At 41.9% G+C, this 25940-nt stretch overlaps 1 protein-coding gene across 2 annotated transcripts in view; it reads right to left on the reverse strand.

Annotated features, from left to right (window-relative positions):
* Positions 1-13931, reverse strand: part of Kif20b (kinesin family member 20B) — a 55395-nt gene extending 41464 nt beyond the window's left edge. For both annotated transcript variants that reach the window (XM_021152143.3, XM_021152144.3), the window contains exons 1-7: positions 13843-13931; positions 11570-11717; positions 7503-7589; positions 7307-7423; positions 6614-6752; positions 4763-4947; positions 277-313 (exon numbers count right to left, since the gene is read on the reverse strand). In XM_021152143.3, coding sequence (XP_021007802.1) covers positions 277-313; positions 4763-4947; positions 6614-6752; positions 7307-7423; positions 7503-7589; positions 11570-11716 — 712 coding nt within the window. In that variant the 5' untranslated portion in view covers position 11717; positions 13843-13931. The remainder of the gene's footprint in view (positions 1-276; positions 314-4762; positions 4948-6613; positions 6753-7306; positions 7424-7502; positions 7590-11569; positions 11718-13842) is intronic.
* Between the last annotated feature and the right edge of the window lie 12009 nt (positions 13932-25940).

Raw genomic sequence — 25940 nt, forward strand, 5'->3', positions numbered from 1 at the left:
TTTTGAAGTAAGAATAAATCAAATACAAATTAATGCAAATGACCAAGAAAAATAAGAGCAATTCTCTAATTATATATTAAAGTCAGAGAAAATACATTCATGATACTAAGTATAAATGAAACCTTACAACTACTCACAGTTCATATAGCTTTGAAACATTTTGTAGGTACTGTAGGCACTACATGATCAAAACATCAACACTAAGAGTGATTCTGAAAATAAAACCTTTCAAATATATTTCAAGATAATGAACATAAGTGAGAAAAGAATCCTTACCACAAAGAATGTCATAACTGTCATTATGTATGGTAACCTAAAAAAGAAAGTAGAGGTTAAAAACACTTTTTGTTAAAAGCAAAATAATATTTTAATCAGCTATCCAATTAAGCCAAAAACAAATTCATAACCTTTCAAAAACTGTTGGTGTTGGTGTTGGTGTTGGGTTTGGTTTGGTTTTTTGAGACAGGTTTTATGAAGCCCAGAATGGCTCATGTATGTACCAGAGGATACCCTTAAAATCCTGACCTGCCTGCCTCTACGTCTTAGTTGCCAGGGCTACAGGTATGTGCACCATGCCTAGTTTACTCTTATCCAGGCATCCACACTGATGTAAATGATGAGTACAGGGGTCCTGTCACAGCCAGAAGATATTACTTCTGGTCCTCTCCAGACTTTGGTGCTTACAATCTTTCTGTTCCCTCTTCCAAAATAGGTCCTGCTCTTTGGAGAGGGAGGTGTGATACAGACGTTTCGACTGTAGCTAAGCACTAAACTGACACTTTCTCTCTTCCTTTGGCCAGTTCTAAGTTTGAAATAGGATCTGGGACGGGGGTCACAACTGAACAAATGGCTCACTTGTTAAAGGCATTGGCTTCTGTTGAAAAGGACCTAGGTTTGGTTCCTAGCACCATGGTGGCTCATAAGTACGTCTAACTCCAGTTCTAAGAGATCCAAAGCCTTCTTCTGGCCTCGGTAGGCACCAGGCATGTACATGTTATACATACACACACACACACACACACACACACACACACGCAAATGCTCATACATAAAATAAACACAAGTCTTTAAAAACAGAGAGGTGAAGGAGGACCTCACTATGTTTTCCAGGCTGGCACTAAAAACCTGGACTCAAGAAATCCATCCGCCTCAGTATTTGGAATAACTTTTAATTGCAGGCACACCGTACCTACTCCTAAAGTCTTAAAGAGGAAAATCATTACTATTTTCAAAGTTCTAATTAAAACAAATTAATAGCCTTTAAATCTTTAACAGTAAAAATATCTGAAAACTTAAAATCCAGAAAGACAGAACATAAAATCATTTTAACTCTTTGAAACTAACAAGGTACTATCTTCCATAAAACAGCACCCCTCCATAGCATAGCATCCCTCCACAGCATAGCACCCCTCCATAGCATAGCACCCTCCACAGCATAGCACCCTCCACAGCATAGCACCCTCCACAGCATAGCACCCTCCATAGCATAGCACCCTCCACAGCATAGCACCCCTCCATAGCATAGCACCCCTCCATAGCATAGCACCCTCCACAGCATAGCACCCTCCATAGCATAGCACCCTCCATAGCATAGCACCCCTCCATAGCATAGCACCCCTCCATAGCATAGCACCCTCCATAGCATAGCACCCTCCACAGCATAGCACCCTCCATAGCATAGCACCCCTCCATAGCATAGCACCCTCCATAGCATAGCACCCTCCATAGCATAGCACCCTCCATAGCATAGCACCCTCCACAGCATAGCACCCTCCACAGCATAGCACCCCTCCACAGCATAGCACCCTCCACAGCATAGCACCCTCCATAGCATAGCACCCTCCATAGCATAGCACCCCTCCATAGCATAGCACCCCTCCATAGCATAGCACCCTCCATAGCATAGCACCCTCCACAGCATAGCACCCTCCACAGCATAGCACCCCTCCACAGCATAGCACCCTCCACAGCATAGCACCCTCCATAGCATAGCACCCTCCATAGCATAGCACCCCTCCATAGCATAGCACCCTCCATAGCATAGCACCCTCCACAGCATAGCACCCCTCCACAGCATAGCACCCTCCACAGCATAGCACCCTCCATAGCATAGCACCCTCCATAGCATAGCACCCCTCCATAGCATAGCACCCTCCATAGCATAGCACCCTCCACAGCATAGCACCCTCCATAGCATAGCACCCCTCCATAGCATAGCACCCTCCATAGCATAGCACCCTCCATAGCATAGCACCCCTCCATAGCATAGCACCCTCCATAGCATAGCACCCCTCCATAGCATAGCACCCCTCCATAGCATAGCACCCTCCATAGCATAGCACCCTCCACAGCATAGCACCCTCCACAGCATAGCACCCCTCCATAGCATAGCACCCCTCCATAGCATAGCACCCCTCCATAGCATAGCACCCTCCATAGCATAGCACCCCTCCATAGCATAGCACCCCTCCATAGCATAGCACCCCTCCATAGCATAGCACCCTCCATAGCATAGCACCCTCCACAGCATAGCACCCTCCACAGCATAGCACCCCTCCATAGCATAGCACCCCTCCATAGCATAGCACCCCTCCATAGCATAGCACCCCTCCATAGCATAGCACCCTCCATAGCATAGCACCCCTCCATAGCATAGCACCCCTCCATAGCATAGCACCCTCCATAGCATAGCACCCCTCCATAGCATAGCACCCCTCCATAGCATAGCACCCTCCATAGCATAGCACCCCTCCATAGCATAGCACCCTCCACAGCATAGCACCCCTCCATAGCATAGCACCTTCCATAGCATAGCACCCTCCATAGCATAGCACCCCTCCATAGCATAGCACCCTCCATAGCATAGCACCCTCCACAGCATAGCACCCTCCATAGCATAGCACCCCTCCATAGCATAGCACCCTCCATAGCATAGCACCCTCCATAGCATAGCACCCCTCCATAGCATAGCACCCTCCATAGCATAGCACCCCTCCATAGCATAGCACCCCTCCATAGCATAGCACCCTCCATAGCATAGCACCCTCCATAGCATAGCACCCTCCATAGCATAGCACCCTCCATAGCATAGCACCCTCCATAGCATAGCACCCTCCACAGCATAGCACCCTCCATAGCATAGCACCCCTCCATAGCATAGCACCCTCCATAGCATACTATGTATTCATTTTTCTATTTATCAGTCTGTATTATGGCTTGAATGTCCCCACTAAACTTTATATTGAATAACCCCCACTGTGAATTATTAAGAGGTGATAGGCCAGGCACTCCACCCTTTAATTTCAACACTGGCAATTAAAGGCAGATCTTTGTGAGTTCAAAGCAAACATGGTCTACATAGCAAGTTCCAAGCCAGAGCTGCAGTGAGAACCCTGTTTCAATTTTGAAGAGAAAAAAAAAAAAAAAAAAGACGTGATTAAATCACAAGGGCTCTGGCCTCGTGGATTAATACATTTATTAATCAGTAGATTAATGGTTTATCTCAGAATTGGTGAGCTATAAAAATCTGCTTGGCTCTATACCTGCCATGTGATGCCCTAGACTACCTGGAGACTCTGTACTAAGTCCCCACAAACAAAAAGGCCCTTCCTAGCTGAAAATTTTGATAACTTTCTGGATCTAGAATCAGTGGCAATGGCTAAGAGGGTACAGGCACTTGATGTTGAGCATGAAGATCTAAGTAAGATCCCCATGGCCCAAATAGTAGAGAAAACAGACTTATCTAAGTTTCCCTACAACCTTGACAGAACCAGATATACAGACAGACACACTCAGACATACACACACCTACACCCACGCATGCACGCACTCACATGCATATATATATATATATATATATATATATATATATATATTTTTTAAGAATTTCTGGCTGCAGAACTATGGGCTAACTATAAACTACCCAGTCAGAAGTATTCAATTATAACAACTATAATAGTCTCTCTACACAAACGCAAGACCATATTCCCTAAACATTTGAAACATTATTAGATCATAGTACATTAACAAAATATTACATACTAATATTGAAAAACAAAACAAAACAAATAAAGGCCAGGGAGATGGCTCAGCAGATAAAGCACTTGTTACATAAGCCTGATGATCTGATTTTGGTCCCCAAACCAACAGTAGAAGGAAAGGACCAACTTTTCCAAGTCATCCTCTGACCTCATTTGTACCTTGGCACACATACACCAGCATTCTCACATATACATGATACCCATAAAAAAACAAAACAAAACTGCATTCTGCATGTAACAAAGGGGGAGTGAGAGTATAGCTCAAATAACCAGTATCAGAAAAATAAAATGTGAAGGTACTGCATATGTGTGTATCCATTCAGAGACAAAGCTCTCTGCATGAGGCAGGAGTGTGGTGTACCCAGTGAGTCGAGCACCTAGGACACAGAGGCAGGAAAACTGCAAAGTTGAGGTCAGCTAAGCTAACTAGGGAGCCTGTCATAAAATCTTCTTCCATTTCATACATTCTTTTCACTAAATTTTTTCTTTGTATTATTTTCAAATGAATATTTCATATTTTCAAAGTATAATACTAATTCTATATCAAAAAAGACTAGTATCATTTGCATTTCTACTTAGTATTGCCATTTGCTGCCTTACATAATTTTGGTTTTGAAAAACACTATGACCAAAACCAGATTATAATACAAGCTAAAATTATCCTGATAGTATACAAAAAATGTCATGAATTTGATATTTTATGTACTAAAGTACTGGCATACCTCTTTAATTTGTCGCAGCAATGTATTTTTGTTAGCACTTTCCTCCTTCTCTTGATCAGATGATAATTTTAAGTATTCTCTACATCTGTGTGGTTTGAAGCTCATCTTCGTATATAGTCTTTCCTGAAGACTATCAAACAATACATTCAGTGTTCTAGGCAAAATGCCAATATTTTCTTCTGTGCCTATAAAAGAATAGGACAAAGGCAACTTTTTTGGATTAACAAAGCTCCTGTTACACTACCTAATAAGCAAGAGTAAAAAGGAAAAATGCAAGAACTTAAGGAATTATTCATGTTCCTATCATTTTAGGCTTTACCGGATTGTCAACATATTCTGATCTGATACCCAGAAATTATATTCAGATCTAGCCCTAATATAATTTTCTATCGCCCATAATTACAAAATGAAAATGCAAAACTTCTCATTTATTCCATGCTTAATTTTCTAAAGCATATCTTAATTCTTAACATTATTTTACTTTCTACTATATGTATAAAATAATTTTATACATATATTTGAATTAAATTCCATCAGCAACATATATGTGAGATGTTTTAAAAAATTAAAAGGACATCCAGATAAGATGGCTAGTTGGAAGGTTGAGGAGAGTTAGGACAAGAAAATGATAGAATATAGCTGGGGAGGTGGTATAACTGTAAAGTGCTTGTCCAGCAACAAAATGGACATCAGTGTTCAGGGAAATAAGTCAAATGTAGAAACCAAGTGTGTGTATTTCCTCTTCTATGCAGGTCTAGATTTAAACTGAGAAAGATAATATCACTAAATTAGGAAAAGAACTGTGAAAGTGAAGAAGAGAAATGAAGGGAAGAGAAGGCAAAAACAGAGGGCTAGAAAATATGTAACTATGAACATATGTATCACATATCTATGATATATAACATGCAAGCAGAAAGACTACTGAGAGGAGGAAGAAGACGAGAAGAGGAAGGCATGGGGTGAGTGAGTAAAGTAGGGTAAGTGAAAACAACATACAATGACATATATACACGAAAATGGTGGCAAAATGAAACCAATATTTCCATTTCATTTTCTGAGATAAGGTCCCATTTTTTAGCTCTGGCTAGCCTTGAACACATTATATAAACCAGTCTGTCCTGAAACTCAAAGAGCAGCCTGCCTCTGCCTCCTACGTGCTGGGAATAAAGGAGTGCGCCAATACCTCCAGCTCCAATACTTCTTACGTTATCGTGTTTATAGGTCTTAAAAACATGTACATATAAACAACATTTAACACTCAGTAGGTTATGGCTATATATTTATTCATATATTGTGGTGGTTTGAATAGGAGTGGCCACATAGACTCATATGCTTGATTGCTTGGGCCATAGGGAGTAGCACCATTACAAGATGTGACCTTGCTGGAGGAAGTGTGTCACTGTAAAAGTGGGCTTTGAGGTCTCAGAAGCTGAGTCTGCTGAACTGAATGTGAAAACTCCAAGCTCCTTCTCCAGCACCATGTCTGCTTGCACACTGCCATGTTTCCCACCATGAAGATAATGGAGTAAAGCTCTGAACTGTAAGCCAACCCCAATTAAATGTTGTCCTTCATAAGAGTGCTGTGGTCATAGTTTCTCTTTACAGTAACAGAAACTCTAAGACACACACACATATGCATAACAGTAATAATTAAAGAAAATGAGGTCATGAATTGGAGAAGGAGAGCAGAGAAGATATAAAAGGAGCTAGGGGAGAAGAAATGATGTGGTTATATATAATAAAATAGTAAAATTAAAAAATATGGACTATATGATGGAAATATGACGACAAACATCATTGGGAAAATACTGAATTAATGGTTCTTTTCTAGTCAAAATAAACAATATTTACCTTGAAATGTATATGTTTTTCCAGAATTGGTCAGCCCATATGTGAAGATCAGTCGACTGTGTCCTTTTAAGAGGTCCTTTACTGGCTGCATAATGCAACCCAGAAAGAACTCTTTCTGTGAAGTTTCAGGTCCAAAAACCTATAAGACCATTTTAGGATAGAGTTTTTAAGAAAATTCATGTTCCAAAACTATTAAACATTTGTTTTGAAATATCTGTTTAAAATAGGTATCATATCTCTACCACAAAAGTACAATGACAAGTATTTAGCTGCTATTCCATAACTGTTTAGGATAGAAACTTCAAAGCTGGCAATGATTCCGTGGGTCAAGGTGCCTGCCAGTCTAACAACCTGAGTTAAACCCCTGAGAACCACAAGGCAAGAGAGGAGAGCCAAGAGCCTTGCAAGGTCCTTACATGCACGCCACGCATGCCATGGCATGCACACAGTTAGTCAAATTTAACTAAAAAATAACTCTAAAATAGAAAACTCACACATCCAGGGGGCCAATTTTCCAGAGTTTGAAAAAAATTTTAATTAGAATAAAAAGGACAATAAAAGAATTTATGACTAGCACAATGATTTACTTAAGGGACAGTGTATGTGCTTTACATTTGCTCGGCCCTCACTCAGTCTACTTCATAGCTCCCTCAAACACAAAAACTTCCTCAGTCTAACAGGGCACTTCCTCACCTTAGAAAAACTGAATTTCTGTGCCACCTGTCCAGAGCTCTTCTCACTTAAGTGGCCAAGGATGCTTTGAGGGTCTTTCAGCAGAACAGACTGTGAATCCAGAACTTGCACACAGCCCTAGGAAACATGTCCACAATAAGAATTGCATTTATGAATGAAAGTGAAACATTAAAATCTAATCAAATTCAATACCAACCTCAGCCTCATGTTCTTTTTCTGTCTGTGTAAATGGTCTTATTCGAAGACAAACTTGAAGATAGTTTTTAGATCCCAAACTGTTTGCCTATAAAACAAAACAAAACAAAAACCAAAAAGCCATTTAAAAAAGGAAAGTACAAAACATAGCTTTTCGGCGATTAACTCTTCATACAGCTGATGATGTAATAAACTACAGAATTTTTATTCAGTCACTAACCTGCATTGGCTTTGTTTCTTAGTGTTTCTACAACCAAGGTCTTGCTATTATATAGCTAAGGCTAGCCAAAGATGCACAATTTTTGTTGTTGGTGGTGTTTTTTTTTGTTTTGTTGGGAAAGGCTGTCTTGGCTAGCATGTGGACCTTAGAGGACAACTTTCAAGAGTTGGTCCTTTCCTTCTCCTATGTGGGTTTTAGGTTCAAACCCAGATGGTTAGATAGCATCTCAACATCAGCTACTCCCATTGAGAAATGAGCCAGCTACTAAGCTGTAATTCTCAGATACTGGGATTGAAGGTCTGCAGTTATACTTAGTCACTACATGTTTAACTACTTATACATTTAAAAAAAGAAAATGGGCCGGACAGTGGTAGTGAGAACCTTTAATCCCAGCATTTGGGAAGTAGAGGCAGGAAGACCTCTGAGTTCCAAGCTAGCCTGCACTAGAGTGAGTTCCAGGACAGCTACAACTACATAAAGAAACTCTGTCCTCTCACCCCCCAAAATTGGGTGAAAAATGGGAAAGGGCTGGAGAGATACTTTAAGGATTAAGAGTGTATAGTGTTCTTGTAGAAGACCTGAGATGCTTGTAATCCCACCAAAAATGGAGGAGTGTTCCTCTTTCTCCACATCCTCACCAGCATCTGCTGTTACATGAATTTTTGATCTTAGCCATTCTGACTGGTGTGAGGTGGAATCTCAGGTTGCATTTCCCTGATGATTAAGGATGTTGAACATTTTTTCAGGTGCTTCTCAGCCATTCGGTATTCCTCAATTGAGAATGCTTTGTTCAACTCTGTGCCCCATTTTTTAATGGGGTATTTGGTTTTCTGGAGTCCATCTTCTTGAGTTCTTTATATATATATTAGATATTAGTCCCCTATCTGATTTAGGATTGGTAAAGATCCTTTCCCAATCTGTTGGTGGCCTTTTTGTCTTATTGACAGTGTCTTTTGCCTTATAGAAGCTTTGCAATTTTATGAGGTCCCATTTGTTAATTCTCGATCTTACAGTATAAGCTATTGCTGTTCTATTCAAGGAATTTTTCCCCTGTGCCCATATCTTCGAGGCTTTTTCCCACTTTCTCCTCTATAAGTTTCAGTGTCCCTGGTTTTATGTGGAGTTCTTTGATCCACTTAGACTTGACCTTAGTACAAGGAGATAAGAATGGATCAATTCGCAGTCTGGCGGTTCCTCAGAAAATTGGACATAGTACTACTGGAGGATCCAGTAATACCTCTCCTGGGCATATATCCAGAAGATGTTCCAACTGGTAATAAGAACACATGCTCCACTATGTTCATAGCAGCCTTATTTATAATAGCCAGAAGCTGGAAAGAACCCAGATGTCCCTCAACAGAGGAAAGGATACAGAAAATGTGGTACATTTACAAAATGGAGTACTACTCAGCTATTAAAAACAATGAATTTATGAAATTCCTAGGCAAATGGATGGACCTGGAGGGCATCATCCTGAGTGAGGTAACTCAATCACAAAAGAACTCACATGATATGCACTCGCTGATAAGTGGATATTAGCCCAGAAACTTAGAATACCCAATATACAATTTGCAAAACACATGAAACTCAAGAAGAACGAAGACCAAAGTGTGGACACTTCGCCCTTCTTAGAATTGGGAACAAAACACCCATGGAAGGAGTTACAGATACAAAGTTTGGAGCCCCACCCAGGGGTCCATCCCATAATCAGCCACCAAACGCAGACACTATTGCATATGCCAGCAAGATTTTGCTGAAAGGACCCTGATATAGCTGTCTCTTGTGAGGCTATACCAGTGACTGGCAAAGACAGAAGTGGATGCTCACAGTCAGCTACTGGATGGAACACAGGGCCCCCAATGGAGGAGCTAGAGAAAGTACCCAAGGAGCTAAATGGGTCTGCAACCCTACAGGTGGAACAACAATATGAACTAACCAGTACCCCCCCAGAGCTCATGTCTCTAGGTGCATATGTAGCAGAAGATGGCCTAGTCAGCCAACACTGGGAAGAGAGGCCCCTTGGTCTTGCAAACTTTATATGCGCCAGTACAGGGGAATGCCAGGGCCAAGAAGTGGGAGTGAGTGGGTAGGGGAGAAAGGGGTTAGGGGACTTTTGGGATAGCATTTGAAATGTAAATGAAGTAAGTACCTAATAAAAAATGGGGGAAAAAAAGACCTGAAATGGGGTGGAGAGATGGCTCAGCGCGACTAAGAGCACTGACTGCTCTTCCAAAGGTCCTGAGTTCAAATTCCAGCAACCACATGGTGGCTCACAACCACAAATAAGATCTGACACCCTCTCCTGGTGCGTCTGAAGGTCTGAAGTCAGCTACAATGTACTTATGTATAATAATAAATAAATCTTTGGGCCGGAGCAAGCAGGGACTAAGTGATCAGGGCCAACTGGAGCAAGCAGAAGTCCTAAAAAGTTCAATTCCGAACAACCACATGAAGGCTCACAACCATCTGTACAGCTACAGTACTCACATACATACATAAATAAATAAATCTTTAAAACAAAAAGAGCCGGGTGTGGTTGTGCACACCTTCAATCCCAGCACTTGGGAGGCAGAGGCAGGCAGATTTCTGAGTTCGAAGCCAGCCTGGTCTACAAAGTGAGTTCCAGGACAGCCAGGGCTACACAGAGAAACCCTGTCTGGAAAAAAAAAAAAAAAGAAGAAGAAGAAGAAGAAGACCTGAGATCAATTCCAGCATCAACATCAGACAGCTCACTACCATCTGTAACTCTAATTCCAGAATCTGACATCTTCTTCTGACTCTCTAAGGCACCAGACAAACATGATACATACATACACATACACACAGAGGCAAAACACTGATACACGTGTAGTAAAATAAACAAACAAAACCAAAACTAAATCTGAGTGTGGCAGGTATGCTGTCACACAGCTATAATCCCAGACCCTCTGAAGGTAAAGCAGGAAGATCAAAAATGGAAGCCTACAAGACATACACAAGTTCAAGACTAGTGTGGGCAACTTAAAAGGTCTTAGAGACATAGTTCAGTGGTAAAGAGATTGCCTAACATATACAGGCCATGGATTTTATCAAGATAATTCAGATTTCCTAAAAAAACAGATAAATATGAGAAGCTTTTAATGTCCATAGGTGAGGAGAAATGAGAGAGAAGGAACTCAATTGTGAGAACTCAGTGTGTAATTTTAGTAGGAGGTTCAGGAATTCCTGGTCCTTCTCAGGCACATTCAAGTTCCAGAGCAGACCTAGACAGATTAAGTGATAGACAGAGACATAGACAGAGCTATAGATCCTTCTCAGGAACAGCAAATCCCAGGGCTGCAGGGCTGCAGAGACTGAAGAGGAGGATGGGAGAGCTACAAAGAGACCCTGCCTCAAAAATGAAAATGAACGTTATCCTAACTGGATAAAGTTCACAGAGAGGTAGAGTTTGGGCTAGAGGTAGAGGTGAGTGGTCCAGTGGCTTCTTTAAACCAGCTGTGTGATAATCTATTTCTAAATGAATTAAAATAAGGTGATTCTAGCCAGACAGTAGTAGCGCACGCCTTTAATCCCAGCACTGGGGAGGCAGAGGCAGGCGGATTTCTGAGTTCGAGGCCAGCCTGGTCTACAAAGTGAGTTCCAGGACAGCCAGGGCTACACAGAGAAACCCTGTCTCGAAAAACCAAAAAAAAAAAAAAAAAAAAGAAAGAAAGAAAAAAGGAATCTACCAGATAGATGCACAATACCAGAGAGAAAAGACCACCTCTCTCCTAATTTTTCAAAGAAGCAGATTTAACAATAATCTAAAGCACCTAGCACCGTGATTCCTTGGCGCACAATAATCAAGTGTTTTTCTTACGTTTACTTACCTCAGGGTTTGAGGCGACTAAGGAAAACTCATGAGAGAGATCAAGCTTAACACCATCAAAATTGATTTCCAAAGGCCTTGCAATTGGGTCAGCACTAAAAACATAAGACGGTCTAGGCAATCCATCTGAATTCAAGTGAGATTCCATTCTGCAAGAAGAACAGCAACCTCTTTAAGCAGCCTTAATAAATCAGCATGTAAGCCACCTACAATGTTAAGTCTACTTGGAACTCCTGGGAACTTGAATGCAGTTGAGCTAACAGACTACCATGCACAAAACTCTCGGTTCCATCCCAAGCATGCACAGGGTATGATGGCATGGGTCTCTATACTCCCAACACGTAGGGAGGTTGACCTGGAAAAATCACCAAGTTCCAGGTCATCTTAGCTACATAGGGTGTCCAAGAACAATCTAAGCCAAGGACCTTATCTCAAAGGAAAACAATATTAAAAGTAAGCTAGGTAGGACAGCGTGAGCTCAGACCATCCACCCCACAAGGCAAAAATAGGTAAATCTGTGAGTTTGAAGACAGCCTGATCCATATAGTGAGGGCCTGTCTCAAATTAACCAATTAATTAACATAAAAAATAAAGTCTACAATACAACCCTCTACTTCCCCACCCCCACCCCCAAAATTGGATTTCAGAGAAAGAAAACATTAGGCTGCTTCACTTATAGTACAATGACCTATGAAAAGACAAAAGGCCAAATTATATTTATAGAATCTGAATATACTAATAATGGACACTTCCTACAGCTATTTGCGTGATCCAATTTTCTTAAGATTTATTTTTTTTATTTTATGTATATGAGTTGCTGTCTTCAAACACACCAGAAGAGGGCATGAGAGCCCATTACAGAAGGTTGCTGGGAATTGAACTCAGGACCTCTGAAAGAGTACTCAGTGCTCTTAACCACTGAGCCATCTCTCCAGCCCATGATCCATTTTTTTAGGTAGATTTACCCAAAGACATGTCATGAACAAATGCAATTAGCAAAAGAAAAAAAAATATGAAATGTTCACTTGGCCTGATACCCTCCTCTCAAATGTCAAACAGCAGAGACAGCATGGGATGACTTAAGATCTTCTGCTAGTCTCATTACTTAGTATCTCCCGGAAAATTGTTGCAAACCAAATTTTAACATTTAGGACTAAAACTCAGTTATTTGCAAAATAAATTTATTTTCCGATTATAAGTAAAAAAGTGAAATAATGCATATAAACTTTACATTTAAAATAAGAGAATTGGGTCCTAGCCAGTAGAATGCAACTCTGGGTATCTGAGGTACCACAGCCAGGATCTCCAATAATAATGATGATGACGACAATGAAAATGAGTAACTGACAACATCACAAGGTTGAATGTGAATATGGAATAATGCCATCACTGAACTATTAAGTCTGAATTGCACATCAAATCCCTATAGGATAAACCTGACCCCCCCCCCCAAAATTAACATTTAAAATTTTCTAAGAATCTATCACGCCGGGCAGTAGTGGCTCACGCCTTTAATCCCAGCACTTGGGAGGCAGAGGCAGGCGGATTTCAGAGTTCGAGGCCAGCCTGGTCTACAGAGTGAGTTCTTGGACAGTCAGGGCTACACAGAGAAACCCTGTCTCAAAAAAAAGAAAGAAAGAAAGAAAGCATCTACCAGATGCACAATACCAGAGAGAATAGGCCACCTCTCTTCTAATTTTTCAAAGAAACAGATTTAACAATCTAAAGCACCTAGCACCGCGATTCCCAATTTAAGTAAAAGTAAATTTGTTTACTCTTCACGACAGGCTCAAAATACAGACCAACGGAAGTAGTACTCGACTAAAACTGACTCACTTCAATTTTCTTTATATACACATAAAACCCAAATATGCTTCTTTTCTAGCCACAAAGTAATGTGACATTAAAAAAAAAAAAAAAAAAAGCCCCCACTGGCCTCAACTAAAAAGAGACCTTGTCACGTGACAAAACAACTGCTCACCTCCCGGATTCAGGCAACCAGATGTGGCAAATCTTTTTGTGTCTAATAAAACTAGTGTCTGTGACTCTAAAGTGTACCTCCTTTACCGGACCAGGAAACCGGGGCCTAGACAGACCGAAGTCTTCCGCCTCAAGGCTTAACTCCCTGAAGCTCAGCCCCACTTTCAGCAGCCCGGCACCTTAGACTACGGGCATCACGAGCCCCGGCAACGCTGACACGGCCGAGGTGTCGCAGCTTCGGGCCCTCTGTGCAAGCAGCCACCCTCGGAGCCCCCCAAATCGTCAGCTCCTCACCTGCTGCAATCGCTTGTCCCTGCACGCCTCCCCACCTGCAGAATTCCACTTCCTCCCGGTTTTCAAATTCAAACAATGGCGGCTCGGCGCCGCGCTGAACCCTGGGAGTGGGCGGGGCTTCCTGGGAGCCCTGGGGACTGGACCCGCTCGCGACCCAGTTTCGCCCCCGCCTCCGGAAAAGGCTTTCAAGTCTGGGGTGGGCGGGACTCGGTGCTCTGGGCGACCGATGGGGCAGTTGCAAGGCTCTTGTGCTACCTGGCTGGGAGTTTCTCGGGGCCATATTAGGTTTGACCCTAACCATACCTGTTCGGTACTCAGGTCTCAGGTTCCGTCCTAGACCCGCATGATGACGAGTCTTGCTGAGGCCGCTGTCTCCACACTGCCTCCCGCGATGCCCCCAGGAGCGGAGGAATGGCAAACTCTTCCTCCTATTACACTTCAGAGTCCTGTCATTCCCCAGGCCAGAAAGGACTTGCGACCTGGGACCAAGGTAACTCCCCTCTTTAAGTGATTCTTCTGGTCGATGACGGCCCTCTTGGATGAAACACATTTTCCTCAAAATACATTTTAGGAGCATATCCTTCATCTTTTTATACCCCCTTTTGGTGTCTCTGAAAGCATAAATCAGCTACCGCTGAGAGGCACTGTACAGTGCCCAAAAATGTAAGTGCCCATGTGTCCTTCTCTGCTTCACTAAAGTAGCCCTCTGAGTGCAGGACTAATTTACTAATACATTCATATGACAAGAATTTACTATTGAGGCTAGACTTTCACTTTGAATAAAAAAAAAAAATGCTAACGTAAATTGAGCATTTACCTTATGCCTCCGCTGGCACTACCTTTATAAAATGGATTGTCTGACTGGTGCTAAGAACCCTTTAAAGTACGTATTGCTACCGTCCCATTTAATACATTCTAAATAAGTAATGGGAACAAAAGTAAATGGAGGGCTGGAGAGATGGCTCAGTGGTTAAGAGCACTGACTGCTCTTCCAGAGGTCCTGAGTTCAATTCCCAGCAAACCACATGGTGGCTCACTACCAATTGTAAAGGGATCCAACGCCCTCTTCTGGTGTGTCTGAAGACAGCAACAATGTACTCATATAAATAAATCGTTTAAAAAACAAAAAAGCCGGACAGTGGTGGCACATGCCTTTAATCCCAGCACTTGGGAGGCAGAGGCAGGCGGATTTCTGAGTTCGAGGCCAGCCTGGTCTACAGAGTGAGTTTCAGGACAGCCAGGGCTACACAGAGAAACCCTGTCTGGGAGGTTGGGGGGTGGGGGTGGGAAAGGAAAGTAAATGGAACCGGGATTTAAATTCAGTTGAAGAAGTTTTGTGACCTTAGCTTTTCTGTGATCATATTTTCAGGTATTGCACTTAATTAGAAGGATTTTTGGAACACTAGCTTGACAACCTTAGTGTTTTCCGATCTTGATACAGAATTTATATTTCCTACCACTACCCTGCCTCTGACTTCTCTCTCTCACACACACACACACTCCTCCCCCAAACAAAATAATCAAATTTGAGAAGAACTAGTTTGGATAAGATAGTAGATAAGATAAGTAGATTTGAATAGATAAGTAGGTACAAGGCCAGAAGGAAAAATGAACAAAGAAATGTAAATATGAAAAAAAAGAATAAAATAGAGACCTTCCCTGGGCTAGAATTTATGTTTTGTTTTTAAACAAAATTTCTATGTAGCCCAGGCTGCCTTGGCCTCTTTCCAATGCTGAAACTATAGGAGTGTACCAGCATACTTCCCTAGCTGAATGCCAGGTTCTAATGGGCTTTGTCAATTTCCATTGCTCCTTCAGATAAGTCTATCCCCTTGGATCCAATTTTTCTACCACACCTCACAGTGTCCTGTTGCTTTTGCTAGTTACCAACAATTCTTAGCCCTCCGTGGGGCACTTGTATGTGTTGGTTTTGCAAACATTCGTTGGAAATTTGCAGTGAACTGTTTTTGAGGGTGGTAGAGACAGTAGGTGAGAACGGTGAGCACAAAGACAATGATTTAAGGACAAATTCTAATGGGGCAACAGCCTGACATGAAAACATTTACAGAATTACAACTACATCGGTTACTTTAAAAGAAACTGTCTTAGAATGTGATGGGGAAACCAGAGCAAATGTTTGATCTGTATCATCAAGGATCATTAGGAATTAACTAGCTAAGTGATCTAGGACATATGATACCAGGCATGAGGGACGGGGAGAAAACAAAATCCAACAGATCTCCTGTTATTTGGTTCTAACTCCCAGTGGCATTTCCAGGTTAACTATAAATGTTTTACACTTGAAACATTCTTCCCGGGCTACTGGGTAAGCATGCCCAGTATAGCATGCCCTTTATAGTTCGGATTTCATTGGCCAGTCTCCTTTCTCTTTTACTCAAGCTCTAAAATAAAGGAACAATGAGTCCTGAGATCTCCACTCTCTCCTGTCTAGCTTCTACTTGACAAGTTAATCAACTCTTATAAACAACATCTTTATTCATCTTTACCAGAGAATAATTCTTTCTTCTCAGATCTCACATCAGAGACCTAACTACATGGAAATATTCTATTACCTGCTGTGGTAGTATGAATATGCTTGGCCCAAGGAGTGGCACTATCAGGAAGTATGACCTTATTGGAAAAAGCATGTCACTATGGGCACTTATTGCCTGCGCTTTTGTCCCCCCTGGTAAGAACATGCTCAGGGCAACCGGAATCTTCTGCAGCACAAGCTTTATTGCTTACCCCATCAGGAGCCAGTGGAGAAGAGAGCCAGAGAGAGAGAGAGCGCGAAATGGCGGAGCCCTCTCCCTTTTATGGAGGACTGTCCTCCGCCTCGGACGTGTCGCTCCCTGATTGGCTGCAGCCCATCGGCCGGAGTTGTCGTCACAGGAAAGGCAGAGCACATGGCGTGGAAAGCTACCCCGGCACATGCGCAGCTTGCTTGTTTACTACTTAGAACACGGGTGTCAGTGCCATCAGCGCCATCTTGTAATGGCGAATGTGAGGGCGGCTCCTTACAGGCACTCCCATAGTGGGCTTTGAGAGTCTTCTCTTAGCTGCCCATGAGGCTTCTTTTCAATGGAGATGTAGAACTCTTGGCTCCTCCAACACCATGTCTGCCTGCACACTGCCATGCTTCCACGATAATGGACTGAACCCCTGAAAGTGTTAAGCCAGCCCCCAATTAACTGTTGTCCTTTATAAGAGTTGTCTTGGTCATGGTGTCTCTTCACACTAATAGAACTAAGACACCCACTTAATGAAGTGTGACAGATTCGTCTAACACAACATGTTCAGGATGGGACGCTGGGTTTTTCACTGTGGAATCCCAATCCTTCCTCTCATAGTTATTGAATCCTTTCCCTCAGCACTCACTCAGTACATCAACATTTCTACTTTGTGGTATGTCGTTTTGCTTTGTTTTTTTGAGAGAAGATCTCATTCTGCAATGCATACTAGCCTGGACACAGCCAGTCTTTCTGCCTCATCCTCCCCACTGCTGAGATAACAGGTAGGAGCCAGGAAGACTGGCCACTTGGGAACTGTTTGTAATGTTAAGGTTTTTTTTTTTTTCCTTTTATGCATGTGAGTGTTTGTCTGCATGTATCTGGGTATACCACTTGCATACATGGTGCCAATGGAGGCCAAAAGAGGGCCCCTGATCACCTGGAACTGGAGTTACAGGCAGTAGTGAGACCTGACATGAGTGCTGAGACCCAAACCTGCATACCTTGCAAAAGTAGCAAGTGCCCTTCACTGCTGAGCCATCCCCCAGCCCACCAACTTTTAAGTGAAATAAATACTCCTTTCTCTCTGTTTTTTATTTTTATTTTATTATGGATATTGTATCTATGAGTACACATGAATACTGGTACTCACAGAGGCCAAAGGCTGTCATCCACTGAAGCTGGACTTACAGCTGTGAGCTGCCTCATGTGAATGCTGGGAATTGAAATCGGATCTACTAGGAGAGCAGTACAGCTCATAACCACTTTGTTGTCTCCCTAGTTTTCCTTTCCCTTCCCCACCCTCTAGCATATCAAAGCCTCTTGTTGATATTCCTGAACTTCTCCACACTTTTTTAATCATATGTAGAGCTACCAAACTAAGGTTGAAATATGATCATATCACTTCCTTGTTTAAGTCTTTATATGACTTTGTAGAAACAAATGATATTTACTAAGAAACAGTCATCCCACTCGTCCTACTTATTCACAATATCACTTTCCAAGGGTTCAGTTATGGGGTCCCGCCTGTGCTCCACCACAGGGCTTGGCAGCTCCAGGAGGCATGACGAGGGAGGTTTGACCATGCTTACCCCATGCTGTTGCTGAGCAGGTGATGGGCTGTAGGGAAGCCCCTGGATACCACTCCAGGGGTGGGGAAGCACAGTCTGAGGGTGGGACAGTCAGAGCTTGTTTGGGAGTGTGACTAGAATGAGGCTGCGGCCATCTGGTTCTCAGGCTCTTGGACATCCAGGCACCACTGGGACCTGCAGAAGAGCTTAGAATGTGGGGGCCCACAGGCTGGATCTGGCCTGGGGTGGGGGAGGGGAGGGTAGTCTTTGGCTTGACAGCAGGTGGGCTTGAGCTTGAGCTAGGTAGTGGTACTAGCTATGGGCACAGAGAGGCCTACATGAGATTAGACAGTGACTCTATAGGCAAAGACCTTCTCCATTGCTCCCCATGGTGGATCTCGATGAAAAGAAGCAGTCCATGGTTTTAAGACATTTATTGTCGAGGCAGAAAGTGGATGTGTCTGAGTTCGAGGCCAGCCTGGTCTACAAAGTGAGTTCCAGGACAGCCAGGGCTACACAGAGAAACCCTGTCTCGAAAAACCAAAAAAAAAAAAAAAAAAAAAAAAAAACCATACCCAACTTCTCAGGGTGGGCCTGAGATTAAATACCTTTTGCAGGGAGGAATGTCTGGGAAGAAAAGCTTATTGGCTAAGCCCTCCAGGCCTTTAGGTACCTCATTAAAATGGAGATCTGTCTTGAGTGTACATGACCACAGATCACATCCTCTACAAGTGGAGGGGCTTGGGGCATTGCCCTTACATGATCATTAGCCACAAATCTATGGGAAGCTGTGACTAGTGACAGGGGCCTGGTACCCAGGAATAAGGGTTTCCAGGGCTTCAAGCTTTAGCTCAACCAGGGACCAAGTTACCTTTCATGGTCCCACAGTTCCCCAGGGTCCTTTCTGTGGAATCATATTTTCACAAGTTGTCCATACACACGTCATGCCTATGTAGTGAAGTCCCCATAAGTTCCTAAAAAGATAGTTGTCTTGACCTAGATAGCCACATAAGGACGTTTGCAGAATGGTGACCAAAACCTCATCCACATTTTGGAATGATAGCATATCTGCCCAAGGACAGAAGCTACAGAGTGTGGGACCCCTCCAGACCTCAGTCCATGTGGCTTCTCAGTTGGATCCTTTGTGATAAATTGGCAAATGTTAGTATTTCCTTGGGTTCTTTGAGTGACACTAGTAATCTGTCAAGCCTGAAGAAAGAGTTGGAGGTGGCTGGTCTGCAAGAAACAATGGAGATCCTACTTGTGGCTAGGTTAGGACAGACTTGAGGGCTCAGATGCTACCTACATCTAGGAATATACTTTGGAATTTAATGGAAGGATGACTCAGGGCTAAGGACAGGGATCTGCACTGTTTCTACAGACCCAGGTTCAGTTCCCTGCAGCCATGACTGCTCACAATGGTTTGTAACTCCTGTTCCAAGGGATCCAGTACCCTCTTCTGGCCTCCTCCAGCACCAAGCACGTATATGGCAGACATACTTACATGCAATCAAAACACTCTACAATAGATAGATAGATAGATAGATAGATAGATAGATAGATAGATAGATCTTTTTTTAGTATGTCCAAAAATTCATTGATGGTAAAGAGGAAAAAAAAATCCCACATACTTTAGGATCACAGATATGGTCTATATTGTAAGCACAAAGGAGGAGAAATAGGTTGGTGTTTTTTGTTTTTGTTTTTTGTTTTTTTTAAGAAATTGGCTGAAAGTTTGCTGGGGAACAATACACTATCTCAAAGATATAGTGAATCACTCTAGATGTGATTTGATTGTAAGGAAAGGGTGTTTTTTTGTTTGGTTGGTTGGGTTTTTTTGGTTTTTTTTTTTTTTTTTGGTTTTTTTTTTTTTTTTTTTTTTGGTTTTTCGAGACAGGGTTTCTCTGTGTAGCCCTGGCTGTCCTAGAACTCACTTTGTAGACCAGGACAGCCTCAAACTCAGAAATCCGCCTGCCTCTGCCTCCCCAGTGCTGGGATTAAAGGCGTGTGCCACCGTGCCTGGTTAAGATGATTTTATGATGAAAAGACTTATTAATATGCCTTACACAACTGAAGACACTTGTACTACACATCTTTGGCATGAAACCAATCCAAAGGAAATAATCTGGAGGCAAAAAAAAAAAAAAAAGTAAATCAAAGAAGAGCATTCTGTATCAAACATCAGTCCTTCAAAACCATCGGCATTAAACAGGAAAAACAGAGCAAGTGGAAGATTCTATAACCAGGAGGAAAAAAACATGACACTTAAGAGCCCTATTTGGTTCACAGATTTTTTTTTTAGTAATAATCTATCTTTCTACTCCTTTTGAGAACTGCAGATATTGTATTTTGATCATTTTCTTCTCCCTCCTATGTCTCCTCCCAGAGCCCCAGCCCCTGATTCTCTACCCACCCAACTCTACAGTCTCATTCTTTCTTTCTTTTTTTAAACTCAGAGTCCAATTAGTGCAGTCTCTATTCTTGACTATGTTTTGTGACCACCTACTGGGACGGGTCATCACTACCAGGGGCCATACCCTTAAATAAAATTAATTCTCCTTTAAGCAACTTCAAATAACATTTAATAAACAACTGAGAAATTTTAAATATAGAGTGTCTATTAGGTGACACTGAATCAGTTTTAAACAACGCATACAATAAGTTGGTAATTGTGTATAATAATAATCATTATTTTTTATTATTATTTTGAAACAAGGTCTCTAGCTGGCCTCCAACTCACAGAGATGCGCCCTGCCTCTGCCTCCCGAGTGCTAGTATTTAAAGGCGTGTGCCACCCACCACACCTAGACAATTACTTGTTTTTTAATGTACTTGATAAGCTGTTTGCCAACAAAGTATCACAGCAACTACAATTTACCTAAAAAAAAAAAAACTGACAAAATTGCATAAAACCAGTACAGAAAAAAAAAAAAAAGAAAAAAAAATGAAAAAAATGTTTACTCTAGGGGAAAGATTAAGTGGTGTGCATTATGCCATTCTCCTAAAAATAACTATGAAACTTTCCAAAATGAAATTAGGTGCTATAAGGAATAAGTCTGAATCTTTAGTATTGGTATCAGCCAACATCTCCCCTCTTTATGTAATAAATTCATCATTCCTGGGGACCTCAAACACCAGGTTCTTTTCTGAATGCATAGTGGTGTTCTCCATACCCAAATTCTCATTTCCATGTTCAGTAGCTCATTTTGGGGGGTTTCCTTTTGATTTCCAGCAACCACATGGTGGCTCACAACCATCTGTAATGGGATCTGATACCCTCTTCCGGCATGCAGGTGTACATGCAGACAGAGCACTCCTACATAAGAAGGAAGAAGAGGCCATGACTTACGTTCATTTTGGAGAGATGACTCAGTGGTTAAAAGCATGTTTTGGTTTTTTGTTTGTTTGTTTTTTACAGAAAACCTGATTCAATTCCTAGCACCCACACCACACAGCTCACAACTGCCTGTTACTTTAGCTTAAATGGACCTGACACAGCTTTGACCAACTTGAACACTTACATGTAGACATACAGAAATAAATAATAAGCTCAAAGTATTTTTAAAAATGACTTTCTTAGAGAATGCTTTGTTACCCCCTGTTTTGATTTGCAGGTTTAATTCTATATTTCATATTTACCACAATTGTCAATCATGATACTTGGTTTTTGTTCCTACCCTCTTATTCTTCTGAGGTATGCTTCTGCTAACCACTGACATATCTTCAATAACCCATATCTTCAAGTAAGTATTTGTCCATCAGTAACTGAGGGCTGGCTGGGCAGTGGTAGAGGACCCAAGTGATGGTGAGTAGTCAGAGATAAGGCTAGACCTGTAACTTTTTTTTTAAAGATGTATTTATTTATTTATTTATTATATGTAAGTACACTGTAGCTGTCTTCAGACACTCCAGAAGAGGGAGTCAGATCTCCTTATGAATGGTTGTGAGCCACCATGTGGTTGCTGGGATTTGAACTCAGGACCTTTAGAAGAGCAGTCGGGTGCTCTTACCCGCTGAGCCATCTCACCAGCCCTAGACCTGTAACCTTAATTAGCCATATTACTGATGTAGATTTTGTAAAATGATACTGGGCTGGCTTAAAATATGGAGACCATAAAATCCAACCGACATCTCTTTTGAAAGGTTAGACTTGGAGTAGACTCAGAAGGCTACTACGGGGACTAGAGAGATGGCACAGCGATTAAGAGCAATGACCTTCCAGAGGTCATGAGTTCAATTCCCAGCAACCACTTGGAGGTGCACAATCATCTGTAAAGGGATCTGATGCCCTCTTCTGGTGTGTCTGAAAACACATCAGCTACAGTATACTCATGTGCATAAAATAAATAAATAAATCTTTAAAGAGAAAAAAATAAGAAGGCCATTACAACCACCCCAGTAAGAACTGATCGTGTAAATGAGAGGGATAGTAGAGAAGATCCAGAAAAGACAGATTTAGAGTTACTTTTACATTTTTCTTTTCTTCCCCCACCCCTTTTGTTCATTTTTGAAACAGGGTCTCTTTATATGTACTGGCTGTCCTAGAACTCACTTGTAGACCAAGCTGGCCTCCAACTCAGAGACCTGCCTGCCTCTGCCTCACAAGTATTGGGATGAAAGGTGTGTATCACCAAAACCTTGACTACATTTTTCATTTCTGTACCCATTACTAAGTTTGGAGACACAGAGCCAATATGGGAGGAGAAAGCGTATGATTTTTGTCCCTATTTCAAAGAATTCTATCTGGACATCAGCATAAAATGAAAAAAAACAAAACAAAACAAAGAACAAAACAAAATGAGTTAAAGGCAGAAGATTTCCCGACATATCACAGCCTCTGTTAATACAGGCTTACCTCCAAGACGAAGGCAGTCAGAAATGTTTCAGATTTTCAACATATATAAAATTTATGCATGGTGAGACGCTATGTTAAAAAACAAATTAGGGACACTTAAAGAAATAGTTCAACAGTTTAAGAACATTTGTTGTGGGCTAGAGAGATGGCTCAGCGGGTAAGAGCACTGACTGTTCTTATGAAAGTCTTGAGTTAAAATCCCAGCAACTACATGGTGGCTTACAACCATCTGTAATGACATCTGACGCCCTCTACTGGTGTGTCTGAAGACAGCTACAGTGTACTTACATATAAATAACAAATAAATCTTTTATATATATATAAAAAAGAACATTTGTTGTACAGTGTATTTACATATAACAAATAAATAAGTCTTTGGGCTGGAGCAAGCAGGGCCAGAGAAAGAAGAAAAATTGTCTGAAGACAGCTACAAAAAAGAAAGAAAAAAAAAAAAACCAGGGCTTATTAAAAAAATAAAAAATAAAAAGAACATTTGTTGTTCTTGCGAAGGACTCAGACTCAGTTCCCAGCTCCCACAAGATAGTTTGCAACTATCTATAACTCCAGGTCAAGCAGATCCAATTCTTCCTTCTAACTTCTACAGACACCAGGTATTTTGGGTGGGTACTTTTATGCAAGCAAAGCATTCATAGAAAAATAGATTAATTTTTTCAAAAGTTATATTAATATACTGTAGTTTCTTTGTGCACTGTAGCACACTGTTAGGTGTACTGTCTTATAATCCCAGCACTTTAGGGATGGATGCAGAAATATTCGAAGTCTAAGGCCAGCCTGAGCTCACTAGACTCTGCCTTAAAAATTAAAAGCCAAAAACATTTGATGGTGCATGTTTTTGTGCACTGTGTATTCAGATGCTATTTACTGTTGAAGATCTGGGTGCTGTCTGGACTTTGGTATTACCATTATTTTGAAGGATTTCCTGACTTGGTATTTTCTAAAACACAGTTCTCCTTTACCTCTGACTGGTAATAAAGAGCTGATTGCCCTATAGTTGAAAAGGACAGTTAAAGAAGAACTTCTGGTCCCTGTGACAGGGCCCCAGGTGGAGAGAGGAGAATCCAGTCAGCAAGACACTTGCTTTGTTCATTGACTCTAGCTGAGATTCCTGGCAATGAGAATTATGGAGCCCGAAGTGGCCACCTCTGGTAGCCAGGCAGGACTCCTAGTTGAGGAATAAGGGCACCACTCCACCCACTAAGGCTTATAAGATGTGCAGTGATAAAGACTGAGCAGATACCAAGGGAATGGCCAGCCAATGACTGGCCCAACTTGAGACCCATCCCATGGCAATCACCAATCCCAGACACTATTAATGTTACTGTTATGCTTGCAGACAGGAGCCTAGCATCACTATCCTCTGAGTGGCTCCACCCAGCAGCCAGTGGAAACAGATACAGAAACCCACAGTCAAACATTAAATGAAACTCTGGGGGTTTTGCTGAAGACTTAGGATTGAGGGACCTGAAGGGGATAGGAACTCCGTAGGAAGACCAACAGAGTCAACTAACCTGGAGTTTTGGGGGCTCCCAGAGACTGAGCCACCAACCATGGAGCAAGCCCTCCACACATATGTAGCAGATGTGCAACTCGGTCTTCATGTGGGTCCTGAGTGACAGGAGCAGGGGCTGTCCCTGACTCTTGTTTTTTGGCTGTAGGTCCCATCATCCCCCTAACCTTGTCTGTGGGAAAGGGTATATGTCTAGACTTGCAGAAACTTGATGTACCAGGGTGAGTTGCTATCCAGGTGTGGCCTCCCGCTTCTCATATGAGAAGGGGGAGGCAAATGAGGGGAGAAGCTGGGGTGAGCAGAAGCAGGAGGGCTGTGATCAGGGTGTAAAGTGAATACATAAATTAATGAAAAAAATAAAAGAGATTTTATATACAGAAGAACACAACATGTGTTACCAGAAAATTGAAAAGGAGCTCACACATAAGATTCCACTAGCTTATTAGAAAGACAAATGTACCCAATATCAAATGTTGTTTAGGTTGAATATAAAAGAAAGGAAGAAAGAAACAAAGAAAGAGAGAAACAGGGAGGGAGGGAGGGAGAGACAGAGAGAGAGAGAAAGAGAGAGGGAGAGAGAGAGAAAGCAAATGAATGAACTTATGGTAAAGTTTTGTCATAAGAGTGCAACAATTTGGTCATAGTCTTGGGGTCTAATTCTAGTTTTCTTGGTACTTCCACATTTGTAGTTCTTCAAAAATAAAGTTTTGTTCTGAAAAACTTTGCCTTAAGATTGTGGAACTCTGGTTCTGGCTCTGCAGAAGATTGGTCTCCTTGACAGTAGTTGAAGAAATGAAAACTGTCAGTCATTCCCACTGCTCATTCCAGTTCTCAGGTCTCTACAGGGCACAGGAGACCTTGGTCCTAAGGCAGCTCTCCACCATAAACAGAAGGTGCAGAAGAAAACCACCACAAGTTTGTATGCAGTTTGGTTAATTATTCCAGAGAGCTGCCCCTAAACTAATGGTGTATACTGTCCCTGTAATGAACAGCCAGATTTTTGCTCCCTGGAACATTACACCACAAGAAGAGGTCATCCTGATCTACATGGAAAGTTCTAAGCCAGCTACAGCTGCACTGTTATACCCCATCCAATAACAAAACAAAACAAAAAGCAACCAACCAAAAAACCCCAAAACGATAGTATGCCTTTCTTTTATAAAGTAGGGGAAATTATAATGAAGGCAGCATTATAGTGTTCACTTGTGGCAGAGTATGGTGATGTAAAGAGAAAAATGGGTAGTATTTTATGATCAAAGAGACAAATGACATCTTTCCTTTGTCATTAAGAAAGTGCTTAGCAACAACAGTGCTAAGCAAGTGTAAGTTAGCGCCTTGAGCCTCCATCCTGCTAGCCAATGTGCCAGCTGGGTACAGAAAGGCACTCAGAAAATGACTGCAGTTGATTATCACAA

This window comes from Mus caroli, unplaced genomic scaffold, assembly GCF_978045245.1.
Source record: "Mus caroli unplaced genomic scaffold, Mus_caroli_1 scaffold_20, whole genome shotgun sequence".
NCBI classification, from domain to species: Eukaryota; Metazoa; Chordata; class Mammalia; order Rodentia; family Muridae; genus Mus; species Mus caroli.